Raw genomic sequence first — 21,864 nt, 5'->3', positions numbered from 1 at the left:
AGTGAAAGAGAATGATTTCATTCATGAGAGTTCACTATACCATTCCAATAACGTTGCGTTGGAGCGGAGCTATATCTAGCTAACAAGTTCCCTGAGGATGTAAAATTTAATCGAGTACATTATTATATTAAGTACAACAATGCGTCTATTGTACTTAGATATGGGAATTTCATCTCCCAAAACATCTTCGTCATATTCCTTTGGACGAAATGGTTACTTACTTACATTTGAACCTCGACTAATCATGAGAGTGCTATCAGGATGCATGTCTTTGTTAAATTGCCTGAAAACTTTAGATATATGCAAACTGATGGAATAATATACCACATGCTCAGTATTCGATCGAGATTTCCCTAGATTTTTCATCTCAAATTCGGATTTTAAATAGCTTTTAAGGTCTCTCATTACTTCAAGAGTACACATCATGTCTGTACCATCAATATAAATAGCTATAATTCTGAATCAGCAACTTATTTAATACGCATGACACGAAACCTTACTTGTTTATCCCTTCCCAATCAAATAATCACTTAGACGGGTATACCACATCCGCCTGATTGTTTAAATCAATAAGTGAGTGTTCCAGTGTAACTGCAAACACACTCTGTGGTTTAGAGTCATTCGGTTGGGAAGCAAAAGGCCATCATGCACTTTTTCAAATATCATCTATCTCTTGATTCTTTCATATATACATAATAACCACACAAAATATGTTGCATTTCAAGTCCTTTTGAAATTACCAAGCTAACTAAGTAGAGGAACGATATACCGTTCATTACAAGAGAACAATTCCAGGGCTTTGTGAGAAACCTCGCGCCACAAGGAGAGTCTTTGTACTTAAAGACTACTTTCTTCTCATTATACTTTATGGCAAATTAATTATGTATGTCCAATAGGTTTTACACTTGGTTGGTTAGCACTACCACACCAAATACTTGTATATTTGTCAAAGAACCGAGTTCTACTTGAATTGTATAAGCCAAATACGCTATTCGTTGAAATTAAGCAACAAGGAGCTTGGGTCGATCTCATCTTGCTTTATTTCCTTAAAAAAATGTATATTAAATTAATCATCAATATGCTCGCATGATCTTTCCAATGACTCGTGCGCATTCTCATAATCCACTTGGGATGTCATTGTTCTCTGGAATCATTAAACTTTGGAGCGTCCCCCAGTTTGATTCATGGACATATTCAGAGACAATCTTATGAGATGATTTCTGATGATATAAATAATTTGTGCCTTACTCACCTACTTCCTTTCTAGGTGAGCATTGATCGAACCTGGTGGTCTCTCCATCTTCCTTTATGGAGCCACGGCCTCAACTACACTTCCACCAAGTGTAGTTGCAACACCTTAGTCTATGGTGTACCCCATACTAAGGGTTTCTAACCTTGCAGGAATATTTGCAGCTGGTATGTGTGATCTTGTCACTTTAGCGACATCAGTGTATATTCTGAAAATCGATTATTCTTTGTCACTTCACATTTACATTTGTGGAGTACAAGAATCAATATGAGAGACATTGGGAACACACCACGACAATTTATGTCGTTCCCCTAGAAAATACCTTTTCTTATCTCCCCCTAACGACGGGAAGACTGTCTCACTACTGTGATAACCCGCAAATCTAGTGGTAAGATACCTCCTGCCAAAAGGTTTAAAATGCGGATGATTGTTGGGAACTCATATCCAACATAACTACTTAACAGTTTTGAAGACCCATCATAGTACAATGTGGAATCGTTATGGCACATGTATAGTTCAACCAAAAATGCGTAAGAACACAAATTTCAGGCTTAAATTCAGTTACCAACTGGTAAGCAGAAAAGGTTGACTAATAGTGGGTTCTAAAACAAATTAAGTAAAGATGCGCGTAATATTGCATATCCCCAAATAAATAAAAGGTAGGTTGGTACGCATAATCTATTCCTTAATTAGACACCATCTGTAACCTTTGATGGTAGCCTTTGCGAGACCATTGGGTATAAGATGTTCTATATTGATCTTATTAAATATGCAATATTCATCAAGTCCTTTTGATGTAAATTCTCTAGCATTAACAAGGGTGGTGAGCCTTTGCACTTTGCTTTGTGTAATATGTACTAGGAATTCTACAAAAATTAAACGCATCGTTTGTTAGGAACAATAACTGATTCAATGCGTTGAATAATCCACCAGAGTCATAAATCACTTGAATGGTCGGCATTCTGCATGGATATATGTTCACCAACAACACTTTATTTCTTTGGAAAATGAGTTATTTAGCATTCACATCTAAGTAAAAAAGGATGGTCTCAATCATGTTTCACTAAAGAGAGACTTTGTAAGATGACTAACGTGCTTTCTTACTCTAAAGCATAATGGGAAGAGGCAGTGCAAATCTAGTAACTTTAGAAATCACTGATTATGATAGATGTCGTAACTTCGCATTCTATTAGTTCATTTTCTTATACACTCAAATGAAGTGATGCTCGTGTTAGTACTTTCAAAACGGAACATCGTGTCACAACCAATGTGCCTTATGGTTATGTCAAAGTCTTTATGAATCAATCCCAATCATTTCATTGTTGGGGTTAATAAGGATTCAATAATTCAAGTTCCAGTGAACTATAATTCACTAGATTGACACATTATTTTTCTAAGAATATGCTTCCTTCCACATTCATTATAAATAATTTATAGATGCAATCAAATCCATTCTCACTGTAAGGACAGACATATGATCTAGTTCAATTAAATAGTCAATTGGCCAGGCAAAGTTCTTGTTGCCATTAAAGTTGATGTGAAAATTAGTTGCTACTATGATACACACATTACATTGTATATATCAACACCTATGACCAGGTGCATTTCCAACTCTTTCATTAATGATGGGAGATAGAATTACATCTTAGCTTCATCCAATATTCAGCTGATACCGGTACTTTGGTGTCATTACTACTGGAAAAAAATATATTTCCGTCTCATGATATATATGTCCCTTTTCACATGCTTTATACGAGTCATTACGTCTAACCCTTATCACTTCGGGGTTCTTTCCATTTTCAATTTTGCTACATTTAGCTTAATTTGAGAAATTTCTTTATCTCAATAGGCCAAGAGAATCTCACTACACATGTTAACCACTTAATTTAGGTTGAATATATTATTAAAAATAATTAATTCTCTTGTTGTCATACTTCAACATATACCGGTTCTTTAGTATTATGGATGAAGTAGAGAAATGAAAATTTTCTGACTCATATCATCTTTTGTGAGTTCTTCCACAAAAATTGGAGTACATGTGATTTTATTTGGACGTATGTTTTGAAACTACTGACAGATTAATAGTCGAGCAAATGGATACATTCCACGGAACATTCAAATTTTTGGGAAAAGATCAAGTATCAATAATGGTGCTCAAGTACTTTTAATCCCCAAATGAATACATTGGAATTGAGTTGGTACAACCAATTGAACAAAAAAAAATATCATTCAAATATAGCCAATGTCATTTTCAAGAGAACAAAATAATAATAAAACCAAAATCCTTAATGGTCTAGATCAACAGTCATAGTTTAAATTGACTATTTATATCGTATGGACTTATCTTAAGTCAAAAATAAACAAAGCTAGCTAGGCATTTTTAAAACAAACAAATAAACCTAGCAAATATTCAATGTAAAGGCCCACATCAGTGTTATAATTATATACCTTTGGGCTTTGGTTCCCCCTATATATATAGACAGAATCGGAACGAATTTATCCGATCACGTCCCAAAAACAGAAAACCAGGAATAGGATAGAGTTGAACTGAGTCAGGCTGGGCCGGGCCGGGTTTGATCGGAACGGGTTGAGATGACCGGGCTGGGTCGGGCCGGGTTTGATCGGAACGGAACGGACGCATAAATTCCCGCACGCCCCACAATTAGACGTTCCGATTGAATGAGGCAAACATGCGTTACCCACAGCATTAAAGAAAAAACTAATTTTATCATTAATTAATTAAAGAAATAATTACAGTAATACAACACGGAGACAGAAAAGGAACAGTACAGATGTAGTGCATCATAACTTTTCAAAACTTAAAAGAATAAAATAAAAAAATTATAAAGTTATACTAAAAATATGTGTCATACTCAGACAAGGTTTAGAACAGACTAATAATATTCTTAAGAAAATACATAAAACTTTTGATGCTTAATTAAATAAATAGTATATGGATGATATAATACATCAAATAACCAATCTTATTTTGTTTTTGTTAAAATCAGGAGAGAAGACAAAACACCATATGATGACATGATAACATAATCAGGAGAGAAACATATGATGACATGATAGGTGATAACCATAGCATACATGATATAATATTATGCATAAATAAGACAAAACACCGTAAAATAATTAAGAAAAACACAAATAATTATTATAGTCATATACATCATGATCTACCATAGATGTGAGTAAAAAGAAAAACAAACCATGATTCATAAACGAACAGGCTCTCTCTTTTCCTGATATGATTCACACGGACGCACAAGAGGTAATCACAGCATCAAAAAAAACACAAATACATTGTTGACTGATTTGGGAATGACGATTCCATTGATTCCAATGTAATGTATTTGATTCAAACAATTTGTGTTTATCACCAAAAAAATCAATCGCTCTGCGGTATAGCATCGGGCATGATAACGTTTTGGAGTAACAATTAGGTTAAAGCAAGAGATAGAGAAGGAGAAGAATTTGGTATTGATCAAGAGGCATCTAACTATTTACACATATAATGTTCTCTTATATACAGGGAAAGGGAAGACCTACTCATCTAATGGGCCACAGGCACATCCATGGGCCACAGGCCCTATAACAAGTACTACATGTTTAAGATCTCATTTTTATCAAAAACATTAGAAATAACACTAGATTTTAAAACCCTGTACTTAATATGAGAGAACTTGTGACGAAGATGCTTTACTCAAGCTTCCTTTGCTATGTGGTCCGTCGTAGAGTTATATTTCTTATTTATATACTAAATAAGACCTCGATGTGGGATTTAACAGTCTTTGTTGGAAGTTAGCTCAATGGGAAAAAACAAACAATGCCTCTATGTACTGGTATGTTCCTCCTGTTTGGTTACTTCCAACGATTGAGGGGGATCATTAGCCCATTTGAAGGCCTTAAAAAAAAGTCTATGTTGGAGATCAGAGACGGTGCTGCTTGTCCGCATTTTATGCGCGTAGAGTTTTCCAGCAAGGAGCGTATTGTTTACTGCTTTGCTGGGTGAGTACACAAAATTTATAATCTCAAGTTACAATTCTAGCACAATTATTTCCTGGATTAAATGGTTGATTACGGAAACTAACTTGAGCCATCTTCAGGTAAAAATTTCCACCATACTCTGGTTCATCTGCAAATATAGATGCTCGGTAGTCTTTGAGAAAATAAACCCAAACCCAATCAATTTAATAGGGCAAATCAATAGTTTCTTACAATCTTCCCCGTCAGATACCCTTCAAAGTAATATGAAAACTCAAAAGAAAATCTCAACCAATTACTCTTGGTCCAACCTAAACTCAGATTGGATAATCTTCATTGATGCTTCCTTTAAGAAAGAAGATTTGTCGATGGGATATGCGTTCATTCTATATTCAGCAGATGAAGAGATTTTCACGCACGTATCTGCGGGTTCGGAGTGGGCTACGTCAGCTTTCCACGCAGAAGCAAAATCCTTATTAAAGGCAGTTACGTGGTTAAAAGAAAATATTTTATTAAGCGTTATCATAGTAACTGACTGCAAAGTGTTAGCAGACAATTTAAACAAGGTAAACACAGATTCTTGATGGACAGCGGAAAACACCTTGCAAGAAATAAGGACAATCTTGGGCGATCTACCTCAAGCTAAAGTGAAATATATTAAGAGGAAGAATAACTCAGCAGCGGACTACATTGCCAAGGAGGCAAGGATTAAAAAGCTTCAGCACATGTCAGATAACTTGCACCAAAAAGTTCATAAATCTAACATAAATTCTTACGTTTTTAATAAAAATGATCTTGTAACTCTCTTGTATTATATTTGCTAGTTAATATATGATTTTTTTCCATCCAAAAAAAAAAATTTTGTTAAAGGGAGAGCAAAAACGTATCCGAGGAGAACGAAAATCGTGATTGACTCGCTGAGTCACACTGATTTTATTAACAGGACAATTTTACCCTAACTTATCACACGTTTTAGTTGCACACACTCAAAAAACGGTATTCAACTCACCCTCTTCTTCCTCTATTATTCCTATCGCAATTGCGATATTTCATCATAATCCAGCAATAATGAATATTTTGTCGGACATAACGATAATAGCGAGGACATGATCACTAATAGGGATTGCTAGACCTGCTTCTTCAACCTGGTATCCAAAGGCATCACATTTTGTTACCACTAACATCACGTTTACAATCCTTAATAGTGATGGATACATTAGACATCGATGAAACATAAGCTGCATTAGTCCGTCTTCATTTGTTTTATTTCTGATCGATAATGGATTAGTAGTATGCCTTTATTTTCTTACATAGGATAGGATCGAGACAAGAAAATATTTTATCTGCCTTCTTTAACAAGTTTTAATTTACCTGAGTGTCTGTATTGGGAATTAGTCATGAAATACTCTCGTACACCCACAACAGTCAGAAGGTACCCAATCAAGCAAATTTAACTCTTGGTAACTCCACGAAAGCGCAAGTTGGTTCCATTATTAGTTTTAGATGCTCCATTGCTTATCAGACAAATAGATTTCTCATTCACGTTTTTTGTTTCTTTTTCGAATTTTAATTTTTAAATCAAACTTAAGTATAGATTTCAAAAAGGAATCTTACTTGTCTAACAATCATTACTTGGTTGAAGATAATAGAGTTGGCAATTTTTGATAATGGATAATGGCGGTGGTAAGGTTAATGCAGAAGTGGGTGTTTCCGGTGATGGAAATAAGAACGTAACGAGACAATACGAGGTAACTTAATAAGGGTAATTTTGTCCGATTCAAGTAGATTTATATAACCAGTCCCACTCAACAAGTCAATCACAATTTTTGCTCTCCGCCGTTTAACAAAAAAAAAAAAAGAGTACAAAAAATTTATGAATTTACTCTGGCTGAAGTGTACTTGTCGGGCCACTTACCTGCATCCATATAGTGGTCCCACACATAAGTCGAGTCCCCACTTAATGGTACAAACAACACACTCGTGTGATCACGCGATTGGGTATAATAGTGGACCAGTAGGGTAGGGTCAAATACAAACAAATATCTCTTTGAAACCAAACACTCCCCCCGCATTTACCTCGCTCATGAGAGACGTAGTGGCCCCGTTTTTCATCCCACTAACGCTTTTACTCTCTACCACTACTACTTGGCTTCAACTTAATTAACCACGGCACCATCATCTTCTACATAACTACCCTCCTAAATCCCAACTGCAATCTCGTAGTTGTAGGTTTGGACATGAAAACCTTAAAGCCGTATACTCTGTCAGTTATAATTAGCTATAAGGTTTCATTTCACTACATTCTCCCTGTTGCTAATGAGTTATAGTAGGCACATTGTAGCTCCTATATATGGTGAGATGATCATATATACTTCATCTTTCACTCTGAAGGACATACACGAGAAGAAAGATCATAGAAACAAAGATAGTATGGAGAGTCTGTTACACTGTGACGAAGATACAAGATGGCTTATCAGTACTCCTCCAACTAGTGATCGCCGTAGGTATGGTCATGCAGTATTGAGCAATAACATTCCCAATCATTATAAGATGGAAAATTGCATGGGTAATCCCTTCTACACCAGTAGAGAAGAATCTGAGAATGCTATCATGGTTTGCTTCAAGAAAGAGGTTGAGTACATGCCAAAATCTGGATATGTCGAGCATCTTTTTCAGCCGTGTAATTATTCGTTATTGCATGGTAGGATCAGAGCCATACAATGGTTTTTTAAGGTGAGTACAGTAATGTAATATTTTAAATTGGATCAATAACTAATAATTCTATGTACTTAACTCAGTTTCTTTCACTTCTTCGCCTTAGGCTCATCACCGGTTAAGTCTTTCTTTGGAGACGGTGTTTGCTGCTGCAAATTACTTCGATCGTTTTGTTTCACTAAAGTACCATTGCATTGTAAGAAATCCATAGCACTTTCTTTTTTTTATCGATAAACTGTTGCTAGTAAGTTATACATAGTTAGTTATATTGTTCCAGTGACGATGAACCTTTTTATATAAGCTTTGCCCTTTTTCTGTCAAAAAAATAATATATATCATCGTATTAAGAGAGTTTGATTCTTCAGAGATGGGAAAACTGGACAATTGAGTTAATCTCCCTTGTATGTCTATCCATTGCTGCCAAGTTTATTGAAGTTTCCATTCCTTCACTGGACGAACTTCAGGTACGGTGCCGGATTTCTATACACCTTATGAAATATATGCTTCAAATGTTGAATTCGTTTTCATTATCAAAACTCGGTGCTAATATGTTTACGACTGAATTTATAGGATGATCTGAACCATTCATTTCAACCTAGCATATTTCAAGATATGGAGTTGACGGTATTAAAGGCATTAGGATGGCGCCTTAGCTGTGTAACAGCGTACTCATATCTAGATTTACTGATGCACCAAGCTTCACTACTACTCCAACCTGATCTTCACTGTGTTATAACTTCTCGAGTCACTGATGTTGTCCTTGGAACCCTGTCAGGTACACATGTGACGCATATATAACTTTTTAGGATCACTCAATCTTTTAAATAATAGCAGGTTGCAAGTTGTAACCATATATTTGCAGATTGTCGAGGTTTATTAAGTATTGATAATTTGTCAAACGAATTGATGCAGATTTCAAATTCAGCGAGTTCAGACCATCTACGATTGTGCTATCAGCAATAAAATGCAGTCTAGAGGAAATACTTCCATCAAAATCCAATGATTTCTTTTCTAGTATCACCTGTACTCTCATCCCCGAAGATCAAATGGTAATGACTTGTGATGTTTTATATAAGAATGTTTATTCAGATATTAAACACATTTCTGACATGACATATGGTACAGAGTGCGATAACCCAATGTCATAACATCATGAAAGAAAGACCGGTTGATCCAATGTACAATGTGGTAGATCGTGGGTGCTCTTACTTCTCTCCAAGTCCTGTAAATTTAATGACAAGAGAGGCAACCGAACGATACAATTTCCATATTGATCTCTCTGTAGGCAAGGTAGTATTGTTCGCTTTCAAACCCAAAGAAGCGGAAGAGTGAAGCTCAGCATATGTACATTTGATGTAAAATTTCACCATTCACCAACATCTCGTTGATTCTGTTGCTCCCCAGCAGGTTCCCTGTTAGCATGCACTTCAATTAATTTCCATTGTTGCTCTGTTCATAATTGAATATTGATAACTGTAAGTTCAAAGGGATAGTTGAAAAGTTGCTTGATGTAGCAGTTATTGTAGAAACATAAGATAGGTTCAGTCACAAAATGTGACACATTTAATCACATCAGTGCAAAAATTTGAGCATCTTAAAGATGCTTGTTGTTTATGTACATTTATGGGCAAGGAAATACAACTAAGGTAGACTTTCAATTCGACCATTGCATGTTCCAAATGTTATAAGCGCTCTATATTCACCATGCAATCAAAGAAAGCAATGTGATATTTTGAGATTTGCCACGGTTCTTCACTAGCTACCAACAACCCCTCCAAAACTAGACACTGAACCCCTTCTGCTTACCTCAATCCAACTACACCCAGGGTTGTTCTCGACTGCTCTTTCACGCATTAGGCTCCGCACGTCAGCCGCATCAACCCAATGACCTCCTTGTGCCAAGATACTAGAGAGCAATACATATGTAGCAGGATCATTTGGGCACAACTCGAGTAAGCTTTTTGCTGAACGCATAGCAATATCCACATTTCCATGAAACCGGCAAGCACTAAGAAGAGCTTTGTAAACGGAAGGTCCTGGCACTATTGGCATACTATTGACAAAGGTTTCCGCCTCTTCGAGATGACCTGCTCGACTAAAAAGATCAACCATGCAAGCGTAGTGTTCTAGACTTGGGTGGTCAATAGAATCGCCTCTTCTCATCAAATTGAAGTATTGCACCCCCTTTTCAAGAAAACCAACATGGCTACAAGCAGAAAGCACAGAAAGGAAGGTAGTATGATTGGGTTTAATCCCTGTTCCTCTCATTTTTTCAAACAGCTCAACAGCCTCCTCACCATAGCCATTCTGAGAATATCCTGATATCAGAGAATTCCACGAAACCACATCCGGTTCTTTGATTGAGGAAAATACTTGTTTGGAATCAGTGATTGCACCACATCTGGAATACATTGAAATCAGAGCATTCTGGACATAAACATCGGAAGCATACCCGGTTTTGTAAATCAAAGCATGGATTTGCTTACCTTCACTTAAAGCAGAGAGAATACCAGTTGCTCTGAGCACATTTGCGAATGTAAAGAAGTCAATAGGTATACATGCTTGCCTCATTCTAATGAACCAGTCGAGGACTTCATTACCATTCCCTAGACGAGAAAATCCAGCAATGACTGAATTCCAACTGATTTGATCGTCCATTGAAATTGTTGGGCACATCTTATAGAAGTCCTCTGAGCTTTCACATTCAGAGTACATGGTCAACAGAGTAGCCACCAAATATTTGTTCGACTCTAGACCTTCTTTAACTACCTGGCCATGAACTTGCTTGCCTGAATACAAATACTTCGGACTAGAAAACGAACTCAATAAACTATTATAAGTTACCTCGTTCAACTTAACGCCCATAGACCGCATTTTCTTCGCTATAAATATTGCTTCATCCGGTTGATGACTCTGTGCATAAACAGACACCATAGATGACCATGTAATCACATTTTTTTCAGGCATTTGATCAAAAACCTTTCTAGATTCTTCAACACTAAAACATTTCGCATACATATCGATCAAGGTCGTCCCAGCAACAACATTGGAACAATTCCCAGTTTTAATACCAAGGCCATGTACCTGAACCCCAAGCTCCCCTAAATCCGACTGCGAGCACAACCCAAGAATGGTAGAAATCGTAGATGGGGTTGGATAAAAACCAGCTTTACGCATCTTGGTGAACAACTCAACTGCAGAATCGTAGAATCGCATGTGACAGTAACCAGAGAATAAGGAATTCCAAGTGACAACATTTTTTTCAGGCATTTCATAAAACAGTTGGCGTGCATCTATAATCTTACCACATTTGCAGTACATATCAACGAGAGCACTCCCAATAAATACACTACAGTTGAATCCAAGCTTAATAATGGTGGAATGAACTTGTTTACCCAAATAAAGATCACCCAATTTGGCACATGTTGATACAACTCTGTTAACGAAGTAAGGGTTTCCGAGTTCATAACCATTAAACAAGAGCTCAAAATCCAGCCCCTCATTTTTAGAATATGAGGTTGTTTTTGAGTTACAAGAAACAAAACTGTAGGCTTCTGGTACTGAAAATGAGCTTTGGAATTTTACCAGTGCATGAGAATAAACTGTGTTGTGGCTTATCTTATTGGTTGGGCTCTTTATCTGCCGGAGCAATTTCCCTGCCATGATCTTTCTCTTTATATTTCTCTTTATATCGAGTTAAGAATGTCCCATCAAGACGATTCAGATTTGGTCCGTCAATGGGATACATGAGGATCGTCACATCCGGTTTTGAATACCGGACCTGGCTACTACACTTGTGGAACCACACCTAGAGAAATTCCATTATCCGAGTTTGTGTGAGTTATGAGTTGGCACAAAATTGAACGGCGCGATAACATGGCCAACGCTTACGAGGTTAGGGTTGCAGAGGCTTGTAAGCTTCACATGTACCGAGCATCCAAGTGTTGTGATTACACAACAACTAGACAAGCAAATGGGTGAACGAAGAGGATAAATGGTGATAAACACCTACTGAATCAAAGATTCAGGCCAAAATCTGTGCAAACCCGCGCAGCCAAATAGTTTCAGTTTTCATTAATTTTCAGATGCCTTCAAATGAAGTTTTCTTACAGCTTATAATGACCAAAAAATAACCCTAATTCTACGGTAGTAGATAGAGGGCACGTGTCCTTAATCGAATGGACATTAACTACCAATAATAGAAATGCTAACTACACTCAACTAACTACTAGTAGCGGACCATATGGCAGCCCTCACTGGTCACACTGTAACATTGCCTCCCTCTGAAAAAGATCCTTGTCCTCGAGGTTGAACTTTGGGTAATGCGCCTGGATATTAGAGAGGTCCTCCCATGTATCATTTTCCGGCGAAGAGTTAGTCCATTGGAGGAGAAGTTGTCTTACCAACTTGTTGCCTCTGAGAATTGTTCTGGTGCGCAAGATCTTCTCAGGTATCATGATAACTTCACCTTCATGATCGACTACAGGCAGGTTGGGAGAGGGGGTATGCTTGAGTCCAATGTGTTTTTTGAGCAGGATACATGAAATACTGGATGGATACGTGCCTCAGAAGGCAACTGTACTTTGTAGCCCACCGGACCAACCTTCTGCAAAACTTGAAAAGGGCCATAAAATTTTGAGGAGAGTTTGAAGTTCTTGCGTAGAGACACAAAAGCTTTCCTGTAAGGTTGCAGTTTGAGATAAACCGTGACTCCTAGTTCAAAGCATCTGTCCTTTCTTAACATATCAACATAGAACTTCATTCTGGCTTGAGCAGTATGTAATGATTCCTTGAGAATATCAAGTAGAGAATTCATTTCCTTCAAATAAGCTTCGACTGCATCAACTGAGGTGGTGACAGTAGTAGGGAATGCAAGGTGAGGAGAAACATACCCATAAAGAGAGCCTGGAAGGGGGATATTTTCAAACCGGTATGAAATCTTGTATTGTACCACCATTCTGCAAGGCTAGCCATTGGCTCCATTTACTTGGCGTGTGTCCAGTAAGACACCTCAAATAAGTCTCTAAGCAGGCATTGACCCTCTCAGTTTGGCCATCTGTTTGAGGATGATAAGTTGTACTCAGATTGAGACTGGTGTCCAAAGCCTTAAAAAGATCTTGCCAGAAGTTGCTAGTGAATATTTTGTCTCTATCAGACACAATTGGTGAAGGCAAACCATGTAATTTGAACACCTGAGTGAGGAAGGCATTGGCAACTGAGGCTGCTGTGTAGGGGTGTTGGAGTGCCAAGAAATGAGCATATTTGGTAAGTCTGTCCACAATGACAAGGATAACACTCTTCCTATTGCTGACAGGTAATCCTTCAATGAAGTCCATGGTTATGTGTTTCCATGGCTGATCAGGGATGGGAAGAGGTTGAAGTAGCCTTGCAGTATAAGTGGTGTCACTCTTATTTCTCTGACAAACATCACACTGAGAAACAAAAAGCATGCGCTTCCAATAAAAGTGGTTCCTTGCTCTAACTGAAGTGGCTTGGATGCCAGTATGTCCTCCAACTGCAGAAGCATGTAGTGATTCTAAGAGTGTATGCCTTGCATTACCTCCAACTCCAATGTAGAGTTTGTTTTTGTATCTTAGGACACCTTGTTGATAAGTTTAATTAGGAGCACTGAGAGGGTTGAGAAGAAGGCTAGAGATAAGTCGGCTGGCTTTTGAGTCATTGAGATAGTTGCTTTGAACATCTTGAACCCAAGAAGGAGTAGAGAGTGCCAATGCATTACAATGAGCAGCATCTATAGGTCTCCTTGAAAGAGCATCAGTAACTATGTTCTCAGCTCCTTCTTATATTGAATATCATAATCAAAACCTAAGAGTTTGATCAACCATTTTTGTTGTAAGGTGGTTGTGAGTTTCTGCTCCAAGAAGTACTTGAGGCTTTAATGGTCAGTCTTGATGGTGAATTTGGTGCCTTCAATATAGTGTCTCCATCTTTGAACAACCATAACGATGGCAAGAAACTCCTTCTCATAAGTAGAGAGTGATGTAGCTCTTAGACCTAATGGTTTTCTGTAGTAAGCAATTGGCATGCCATCTTGGAGTAAAACTGCTCCAATGCAAGAATCACTAGCATCACTTTCTACTACAAATAGCTTAGTCAAATCAGGGAGGGCCAACACAGGAGTATTGCTTAGGGCAGTCTTGAGCTTCTCAAATGCAATAGTAGCAGCTGGACTCCAATGGAATTTCTTGAAAAGGTCAGTTAGAGGCTTGCATATGAGACCATATCCCTGGACAAACTTCCTATAATATCCTGTGAGGCCAAGAAAACCTCTCGGGTCTTTAATAATCTTTGGAAGTGTCAAATTAATCATGCAATCAATCTTGTTAGGATCATCACTAACCCCTTCAGATGTGATGATGTAACCCAATTACTCCAAGGAAGATTGTCCAAAACTGCATTTAGACATCTTAGCAAATAACTAATGTTATCTGAGTATAGAAAACACAATCCTAAGATGTTCCAAGTGCTCAGACAAGTAAATGAGGATATCATCAAAAAAAAAAAAAAAACTTCCTCGAAAATGGCTTGAAAATGTCATTCATTAATGCCTAAAATTTAGCAGTGGCATTAGTAAGACTTAGTGGCTTTACTTTAAATTCATAGTGACCCTGATGAGTTATGAATGTTATCTTGAAGATATCCAAGTCATGGATTCTTATTTGATGATAGCCAGCTCTTAGATCAATTTTGGAGAAGAATGCATACCCACATAACTCATCTAGTAGCTCATCCACAATGGGTATGGGAAATTTATCAATGAAACTTGTTGTGATTCCAGTGTCAATAAGTATGGACACCTTGTGGTTGTGAAGTATCCTAGGAATTCTAATTGTATCACCAGCGTCGGTACCAGTTAAAGCATGTAAAGAAACCTCCATATCAGATTGCACAGGAGATTCTACATCCTCTTCAAAAATTTCCTCTTCTTCCTCAATATCTTGTGATTCAGTGGTATCCATGTGAAGCATACATATCTTTTGCTTTCCTTTACACAAGTGGTCTGGTCTATACACAGGATTACAATTATAACATAACCCTTGAGCCCTTCTTTTGTCCATCTCCTCTTGAGATAGCCTCTTAACTACTAGGGTTAGGGGGTTGGGTTTTGGTGTTGGTCTGAAGAAAGACTTTGTTATAAGTATAGACTTAGGGGAAGTGAGAGTTGGCTTAGGTGATAAAGGTGCAGAAGAGTAGTGTCTACTGGAATTGAAAGGGGTAGAGAAGGACTTTGTAAATGGTTTAGAGGCTGCATTGGCTAAGTTGATTTTCTTCTCTTGCAATCTAGCTAATGAAAAAGCATCAACTAGAGTGTGTGGGTGAAACATAGATACAGACTTTTCTATTTCATCCCTTAACCCACTAAGGAAAATCATAACAAAGTATGCTTCACTGAGAGAGGGGTTCATGCGTAACATTAGAGCTTTGTGGGATTCAAAATCCTCATAATATTCATCCACAGAAGATGTTTGGATCAATTTATTGAAACTACCAACAAAATTTTCTTCTACGGGATTTTCGAATCTAGCACAGAGATGGTGGGACAAATCACGCCATGTAATTCTAGGTCGATTAATTTGAAATTTTAAAAACCATTTTTCAGCCTTACCCCCAATATAGATGGTTGCGATGTCTACCTTCTTGTGTTCCTCAATATCGTTGAGCTGAAACTATCTCTCACTCTTTAGTATCCATCCTCTAGGATTATCTCAATCGAATCTTGGGAAATCGAGCTTTGAAATCCGATGATGGTGATGAGAGAAGGTATGTTGAGGTTGGAGAATAAAACCCTGATCATCCAAATCGAAAGCATGAGACCCACTTGCAGCTTCAGGATTTGATTGTTTCTGATATTGGTAAGGTTGACTGAATAATTTGATGAGATTGTGATTGTTTTCTTGCAAGGTACTATTGAGATTCCTCGCAAGAGTATCGAATTTAGTAGTCAGTTCAGAGGATAAGGTACTGAAATCAGCCTGGAGTTTGGATTGTGAAGCTTTTAGTAGAACTACACCTTCCTGAACCTCATTCAGGGTCATTGTCAAAAAGAAATTGATGAAATTCGAACGGCTCTGATGTCAATTGTTGTGATGACACAACAACTAGACAAGCAAATGGGTGAACGAAGAGGATAAATGGTGATAAACACCCCCTGAATCAAAGATTCGGGCCAAAATCTGTGCAAACCCGCGCAACCAAATAGTTTCAGTTTTCATTAATTTTCAGATGCCCTCAAATGAAGTTTTCTTACACTTATAATGACCAAAAATTAACCCTAATTCTACAGCAGTAGATAGAGGGCACCTGTCCTTAATCGAATGGACAGTAACTACCAATAATAGAAATGCTAACTACACTCAACTAACAACTAGTAGCAGACCGTATGGCAGCCCTCACTGGTCACACTGTGACACCAGGCGATGTGAGACTATTTCTTAGAGGAATCACACGACCACAGGTGTTGTTTTTCTTCGCTTTAAAGTTTCAACCCCAAATGCTCAACAGTATATATATATATATATGTTCAAAAGCTGAAATAGTATACAAAGTACATGTTTTTGGTAATCATACGGAATAACTAACTAAATCCTAGGTGAAGCTTGTACCCTGCTGAACGTTGAACAAAATTTCGGCTTATTTGCAAGCGTCAAGAATGCTCTTGGAGAGGTGTCCAATGCCCCTTTGCCAGTAATGGCTGATAATTTAGATATATTGTGTTTTGCTCAAGTTTACTCTGCTTTCCTTTAACCAAGACTGGGAAATTATAGAACTCTGCTTATTCGAGTGTCAACTACTGCGGCTTTGGAGGGCTCAGAGATCTCCAGTGCTTCTGCCAGTGATAACCGTTGATTTTTCCATGTAGATTCTGCCCAGTTCTTCATTCTTTCTCCCTCTCCCTTTCGGTTTTGTTGCACACAGAGAATATCAGCATAACCTCCTTCAAATAAAATCGACAAACAATTAGTAAAATGTTATTCAAGCTAAACACTTGAATAAAGTAAATAAATGATAAGTCAGTATCTGGGGGAAGATAAATGATGCAAAATTAGATGCATAGTAATACCTCTTGCAAGGGCTACTATGTTACTTCTCTCCGCCTTCGCTTCTCCACCTGTATGACCAGCAAAGAAAGCACTCTCCCCATTAGAGTGCATTTATACAAAAATAGAAAGTAGAAAGGGTTTTGTTATCTTGTGTATCCATGCACAAGATAACAGCCGATGATCATTGGTATAGAAAGTAGTAACAATTATAAACAAGTTATACAGTATAAAATAGTAAAAATATGAAAGATAAGAATAATATAATAATGTGAAACTATTTTACTGTTTTTCCCATAGTTATTAAACTCTTTTTCCTAATAATTAATTATTTTTTTAAGACTATTTTCCTCTTTGATGATTCTGAGTTGACCCTCATTGAGCCTGCCAGATTGAACACCAGCACCAGACCTCACGGTTGTTAAGCCAAGGATTGAACCACTCGTACATCTGCAGTGGTATGACACACGTTGTGACTTATAGAACATTAGAGTAGGCAACAGCTTGTTCGGAGTTAAAACGAAACATTTTGCTTTCCCCCACAAAATGCAAATTATAAATTATACCATGTACTCTGCACAACATAAATAAAGCACCACAGCTCTTTGTAGTTAGGTGATTGGTTAGCTCCTTTATCTGCAGGGCCCATCAACAAAATCTATAGTTCAAAAACTAAGGTACATAAAAGTTGATGCACCAGGACTGTAACAAAACAACTCCTACTAAACTTTCGATCTAACACAGATTACACGGGACATTAACCAATCCCTTAGTTTCCTCCTCTCTTTTTTCCTTCCTCTGGTAGAGTATTCCTCCACTAATTTCAATGTTTCTCTACCGAAAATAGTAAAAAAAATAATTATTATTATACTCCTCTTGTCTCTCCTACTTTTACTATCTTCTATAACTTGTTTATTGTTATTTACTATTTTTTGTGCAATGGTTGGTTGTTGCAAAACACAAGTAGAAAAGGTTCAGTGACAAGGGAAAGGGTTGTAACATTACCTTCAGCCTCCAGGGGTGGAGCTTTTAGCAAATCTAATGCCTTCCTATAGAGTCCCTGAAAATAGTAATTTCACCAAACAATTAAGGGAGGACAAAAAACTTAATCCATGATTCATAGAATATGAAATACGAATATTATTCTCAAATGATCAATCATATTCTACCGAAGACAAGCGCATCAAATTCACCAAATAGATTTAGCCAATAAACACATGTAAAAACCTGGTGGTGACTTCATTTTATACTTTTGTCCAATAACAATCTGTACCTCTTGCATCAGAATAGAACTGGAATGCTCCAGCTTTGCTTTATGCCTGGCCATGAGAGCTATGCACGTAAGGACAACCCCGACTTTCGGATGACGTGAACCTAATTTGAAACACATAAGGCTGAGAACAATTATTCAATTTCAACTTCTACCCTATCTAATATCAACACAAGCTGTAATCAGTTGACAAGCCTAACCAAAATGCTCTTCAGCTTTCGTAAGTGCACTTGTCAGCATCTTCTCTGCGTCAGCGAAGTTCCTGAAGATAAAAAGTATTAGACTCTAAAAACTTAAACAAGAAGGAATTGGCGGAAAATGTAACAACCCTAAGTTCAATATTGACCAGGATTTGGATACCAAACACCTGGATACCTGGTTTTGTTCCTAGGCTTTTTAAGACCAAAACGGACTCAACTGACCTGTCAGTTGGCCAAAAGAATGTCTGACTTGGAACTTTAGTTGTCATCTGTCCCACGGCTAATTCTCATTTGTAACTGCTGCAATGAGCATGCTAGATGTAATTTCGGTCAGTTCTTATTTTTGTGACCCACTTCATGGCAATTTTAGGTGTTTAGGTGGTAAACGAACAAACCTCCATATGTTCGAAAAGGCAGTCCTTGGGTGTTTAGGTGGTAGGAAGTACACTGGCGTCATCTGACCTAAAGACGATGAAGAAGGTCATGTAGATTCCCTCATTCGCCATTGCTGCCCAGACAGCCCTACCCCAAAGTCTGACTTGGAGTCCATGCCGCCATTTGTCACTGTACTGGGTCTTGTCGTGTTTGAAACTAATTGAGGCATTTGTCTCACCCTCACCCTCATTGCTTGTTCAGAACTCTTAACTTTCTACTTCTCTGTAGATAATTAGTGCTCGGCTAAAGGCTTAAAACCTTTAATCTGAAAAGCTGCTGTCAAGTATGCGGCCCGTAAGAACTTCCAACCATTGGCTACTATCTCTGATGCATACCGAGACAACCTTACATATACATCTCCAAAATCACCGAGAGACACCTTCACTCGATCTAGGTTGTAGGACAGAGTTTTTTTTATCACAAGGGATGTTTGTTCATCTACAAAGTGCATTCGTCAAATTTATCCTATCAGGTCTAATGTTTAAATTTCCATGAAGAGGGTCACATGTGAAAAATTACAACCAGCAGGCCTGTCACAGCAGCAATGAATGTTATGAACGATGTACAAGACGACCACAAGAAGGTGAAATGTATCTGTTTCAACCAAAAGCTTACCCGGAATGAGCTTCAAGTTGACCTAAAGCACAGCTGGCCCCTACTAGAACCTCTGCTGAGACCATATTACCAGTTGCCAAACTGGACGGATCAACAGAGCTCTCAGTCTCTGGCACCCCTTGAATTACCTTCTGGTAATACTCCTTCGCCGAAGAAAATTTTCCACTAGCATGTAAGAACTCCCCATGTGATAACACAGCAATCCCTGCAAGTTCCATAAATGATGCATAAATAAACCGGTAATGAATTATATGACTTACAAGTTACAACAATCAATAAATTTCATATCTACCTGGAAAATACTTGTCTTCTGGTAATGAACTATATGAATTACAAGTTACAACTATCAATAAATTTCTTAACTACCTGGAAAATTCTTTTCCTCCGGAGCCACCCCATAGTACGTCTCTGCTGAAATACAACACCAGCTCATCTTTCAGTCATTTCTTCAAATATGTCTATAACAACACAAACACTAAACACCAGATCAAAACACAAGGAGTCATTAAACACTACAATTCACTCACCTGTTCCATGATTCCCGAGAACTAACTCCACAAGTCCCTTGATCGCTTTAGCCCGATAGTTTATCACTTCAAAGTCATGAGAACTATGTTTAAGGTTGGAATTCAAGAGTTGCAAGCAAGTATCTGCTATTTTGGACGAAGCCATATCCTACGCATACATAAAAAATTTGACTCCGAAATTAATCAAAACTTCACAATAACACCAATAAATGAAAATAGCAAAACGGTTGAGTTGTTATACCTGCCCCATTTCTAAGTTGAGTCCAATTAAACCTTCCATTGCAGCAACTACAAGTTTCCCCAAAAACTCAATTAATAACCATTCAAGAACCCTAGTATTCAAAACCAACTAAACAAAACTTATAAATTACCTTTAACACCCAAATTAGAATGAGTTAACCCTTGAATCTTTTCTAATTTTTCCATAGCACCGCTGTAATCACCTCTTTCATATAATAAAGTAGACATAGCTAATAGAGCAATTCCTTGTATATCCTCCTCTCGTGTATTACTAGAGATACATTGTTCCAATACCAATAAACCTTGTCCATATGATTCATCTGTTCTTTGTGATCTTGCATGATTAACACCATAATTTATCATTTGTAAGGCAACAGGATCGACCTCGGAGACATTTGATGAGTAGTATCTTGGGAGTTTTGAAGATGGAATGAAGTGGTTTATAGCCGATGGACACACTTCGGATAATTTAATGGCTCTGATTACAGTATTTACAAATTTTCCCGATGAACGAATCATTTTTTCTTTCTTTCGTCTTCAATTTCTCCACGGAGGTGCTCTTGTTTCATGGGTACTATTTAGGGCTTTGCAGGCACTCGTCATGTATAGTTAGTAACGCTGGTAACACGGATGCCAAGAATATCTTGCGCGGTTGGAGCAACTCCAATGGGCACCATCAAATTCGAGGGCTTACTTGTCCCATATTAAGCCGAGCGGGTCAATATGAGACGGTCGGGTCAAGCTGAGACGAGTCTCGTCTCAATGTGGGATGATCGTCCCAAATTGATCCGATCACAATCGGATTTACAAAGGCCAGTTTCTTGCCCTTATGAATAATCAATCCATTGAAATAGTTAACTCACACCAAAATTCAATGTATTTTTGAATTTTTTTCATTATAATTTTTTTCTCTTGAAATGTCTCATAGGCTATTTCTCTTTTTTGTGAAACTAAATTTGAGGCTGTTGTAAATAAGATATGTGGTAATTTAAAAAAAAATGAAAATGGTGAAAAGGAAAGAGTTGTGCAAGTGTTAGAAGTTAATCCAGAAAAATGTCCTGCTAAAAGGCAAAGAAAAGCTTAAGTTTTGAAAGGTAACAACCGAAGTTTCAAAAACAAAGGAGAAACAGTTCACGAGCACGTTGAACGGAAGATGCGTTAAATGAAGAAAACCAGGAGGCGAAAGATTGTACTAGATTTTTAATGATGATATTATTTAAGTTCTTATTATTGTCTAAGTTTATATCTTGTAAAAGAAGTGACGGCAATATTAATTAATGAAAATATTTAGACCTTAAATTAGACTCATATTTAATATTAAGCAATAATTATTACATTTAGACTTGCATATAAAGTAACTTGATTTTGTAACGACAACAATAACATCAAACTATATATCAAATCCAGATACATAAGCCTTATAGAGTTCATAGCATTCAAAGTGCTTAAACTCTCTTCTGTTTTCTTCAATAAAGTGGGTTGAGCCATGGTTTTCTGAAAAATAGATAAACAACAAGTTAACATGATTTTAATTAAACTATGATGTAGTTGCTCAATGGAC

General features: G+C 37.4%; 3 protein-coding genes across 5 annotated transcripts; 1 reads left to right on the top strand and 2 right to left on the bottom strand.

The window, feature by feature from the left end:
* Positions 1-7,672: 7,672 nt before the first annotated feature.
* On the top strand, positions 7,673-9,289 carry LOC113312805 (putative cyclin-D7-1). Its single transcript, XM_026561542.1, has 6 exons — positions 7,673-7,975; positions 8,064-8,153; positions 8,323-8,421; positions 8,528-8,732; positions 8,870-9,006; positions 9,083-9,289. Exons 1-6 carry the CDS (start codon positions 7,673-7,675, stop codon positions 9,287-9,289), a joined length of 1,041 nt encoding a protein of 346 aa, XP_026417327.1.
* Positions 9,056-12,025, bottom strand: LOC113307997 (pentatricopeptide repeat-containing protein At1g11290, chloroplastic-like). 2 transcript variants are annotated; one of them, XM_026556463.1, is made up of 2 exons: positions 9,764-12,025; positions 9,056-9,369 (listed from the first exon to the last, which is right to left on the bottom strand). In XM_026556463.1, the coding sequence occupies exons 1-2, from the start codon at positions 11,618-11,620 to the stop codon at positions 9,328-9,330; spliced, it is 1,899 nt and encodes a 632-aa protein (XP_026412248.1). In that variant the 5' UTR covers positions 11,621-12,025; the 3' UTR covers positions 9,056-9,327. The 2 variants fall into 2 exon arrangements, with proteins under 2 accessions (XP_026412248.1, XP_026412250.1); XM_026556465.1 differs by lacking the exon at positions 9,056-9,369 and having other exon boundaries at positions 9,448-10,726; positions 10,802-12,025.
* A 4,411-nt stretch (positions 12,026-16,436) lies between these two features.
* Positions 16,437-20,926, bottom strand: LOC113311013. Of its 2 annotated transcripts, none has more exons than XM_026559846.1 (10): positions 20,435-20,926; positions 20,305-20,351; positions 20,064-20,211; positions 19,903-19,944; positions 19,537-19,741; positions 18,487-18,548; positions 18,290-18,390; positions 18,022-18,076; positions 17,040-17,087; positions 16,437-16,913 (listed from the first exon to the last, which is right to left on the bottom strand). In XM_026559846.1, exons 1-10 carry the CDS (start codon positions 20,820-20,822, stop codon positions 16,738-16,740), a joined length of 1,272 nt encoding a protein of 423 aa, XP_026415631.1. In that variant the 5' UTR covers positions 20,823-20,926; the 3' UTR covers positions 16,437-16,737. The 2 variants fall into 2 exon arrangements, with proteins under 2 accessions (XP_026415631.1, XP_026415630.1); XM_026559845.1 differs by having other exon boundaries at positions 19,903-19,947; positions 20,435-20,924.
* Positions 20,927-21,864: the final 938 nt, after the last annotated feature.

The sequence above is a fragment of the Papaver somniferum genome, chromosome 9 (genome assembly GCF_003573695.1).
Source record: "Papaver somniferum cultivar HN1 chromosome 9, ASM357369v1, whole genome shotgun sequence".
In the NCBI taxonomy this organism is placed as follows: domain Eukaryota; kingdom Viridiplantae; phylum Streptophyta; class Magnoliopsida; order Ranunculales; family Papaveraceae; genus Papaver; species Papaver somniferum.
This window is presented reverse-complemented; position numbering and strand designations above follow the sequence as displayed.

Coding starts and splice junctions, on each gene's coding strand:
- LOC113312805 (XM_026561542.1), top strand. CDS start 7,673: ATGGAGAGTCTGTTACACTGTGACGAAGATACAAGATGGCTTATCAGT. Junction 8,733..8,869: donor TGTCCTTGGAACCCTGTCAG/GTACACATGTGA, acceptor GAATTGATGCAG/ATTTCAAATTCAGCGAGTTC. Junction 9,007..9,082: donor TCATCCCCGAAGATCAAATG/GTAATGACTTGT, acceptor CATATGGTACAG/AGTGCGATAACCCAATGTCA.
- LOC113307997 (XM_026556463.1), bottom strand. CDS start 11,620: ATGGCAGGGAAATTGCTCCGGCAGATAAAGAGCCCAACCAATAAGATA. Junction 9,370..9,763: donor CTGGGTGTAGTTGGATTGAG/GTAAGCAGAAGG, acceptor GCATGCTAACAG/GGAACCTGCTGGGGAGCAAC.
- LOC113311013 (XM_026559845.1), bottom strand. CDS start 20,822: ATGATTCGTTCATCGGGAAAATTTGTAAATACTGTAATCAGAGCCATT. Junction 19,742..19,902: donor GGAGGAAAAGAATTTTCCAG/GTAGTTAAGAAA, acceptor TGGAACTTGCAG/GGATTGCTGTGTTATCACAT. Junction 17,088..18,021: donor TCCACCCCTGGAGGCTGAAG/GTAATGTTACAA, acceptor CTGGTCATACAG/GTGGAGAAGCGAAGGCGGAG.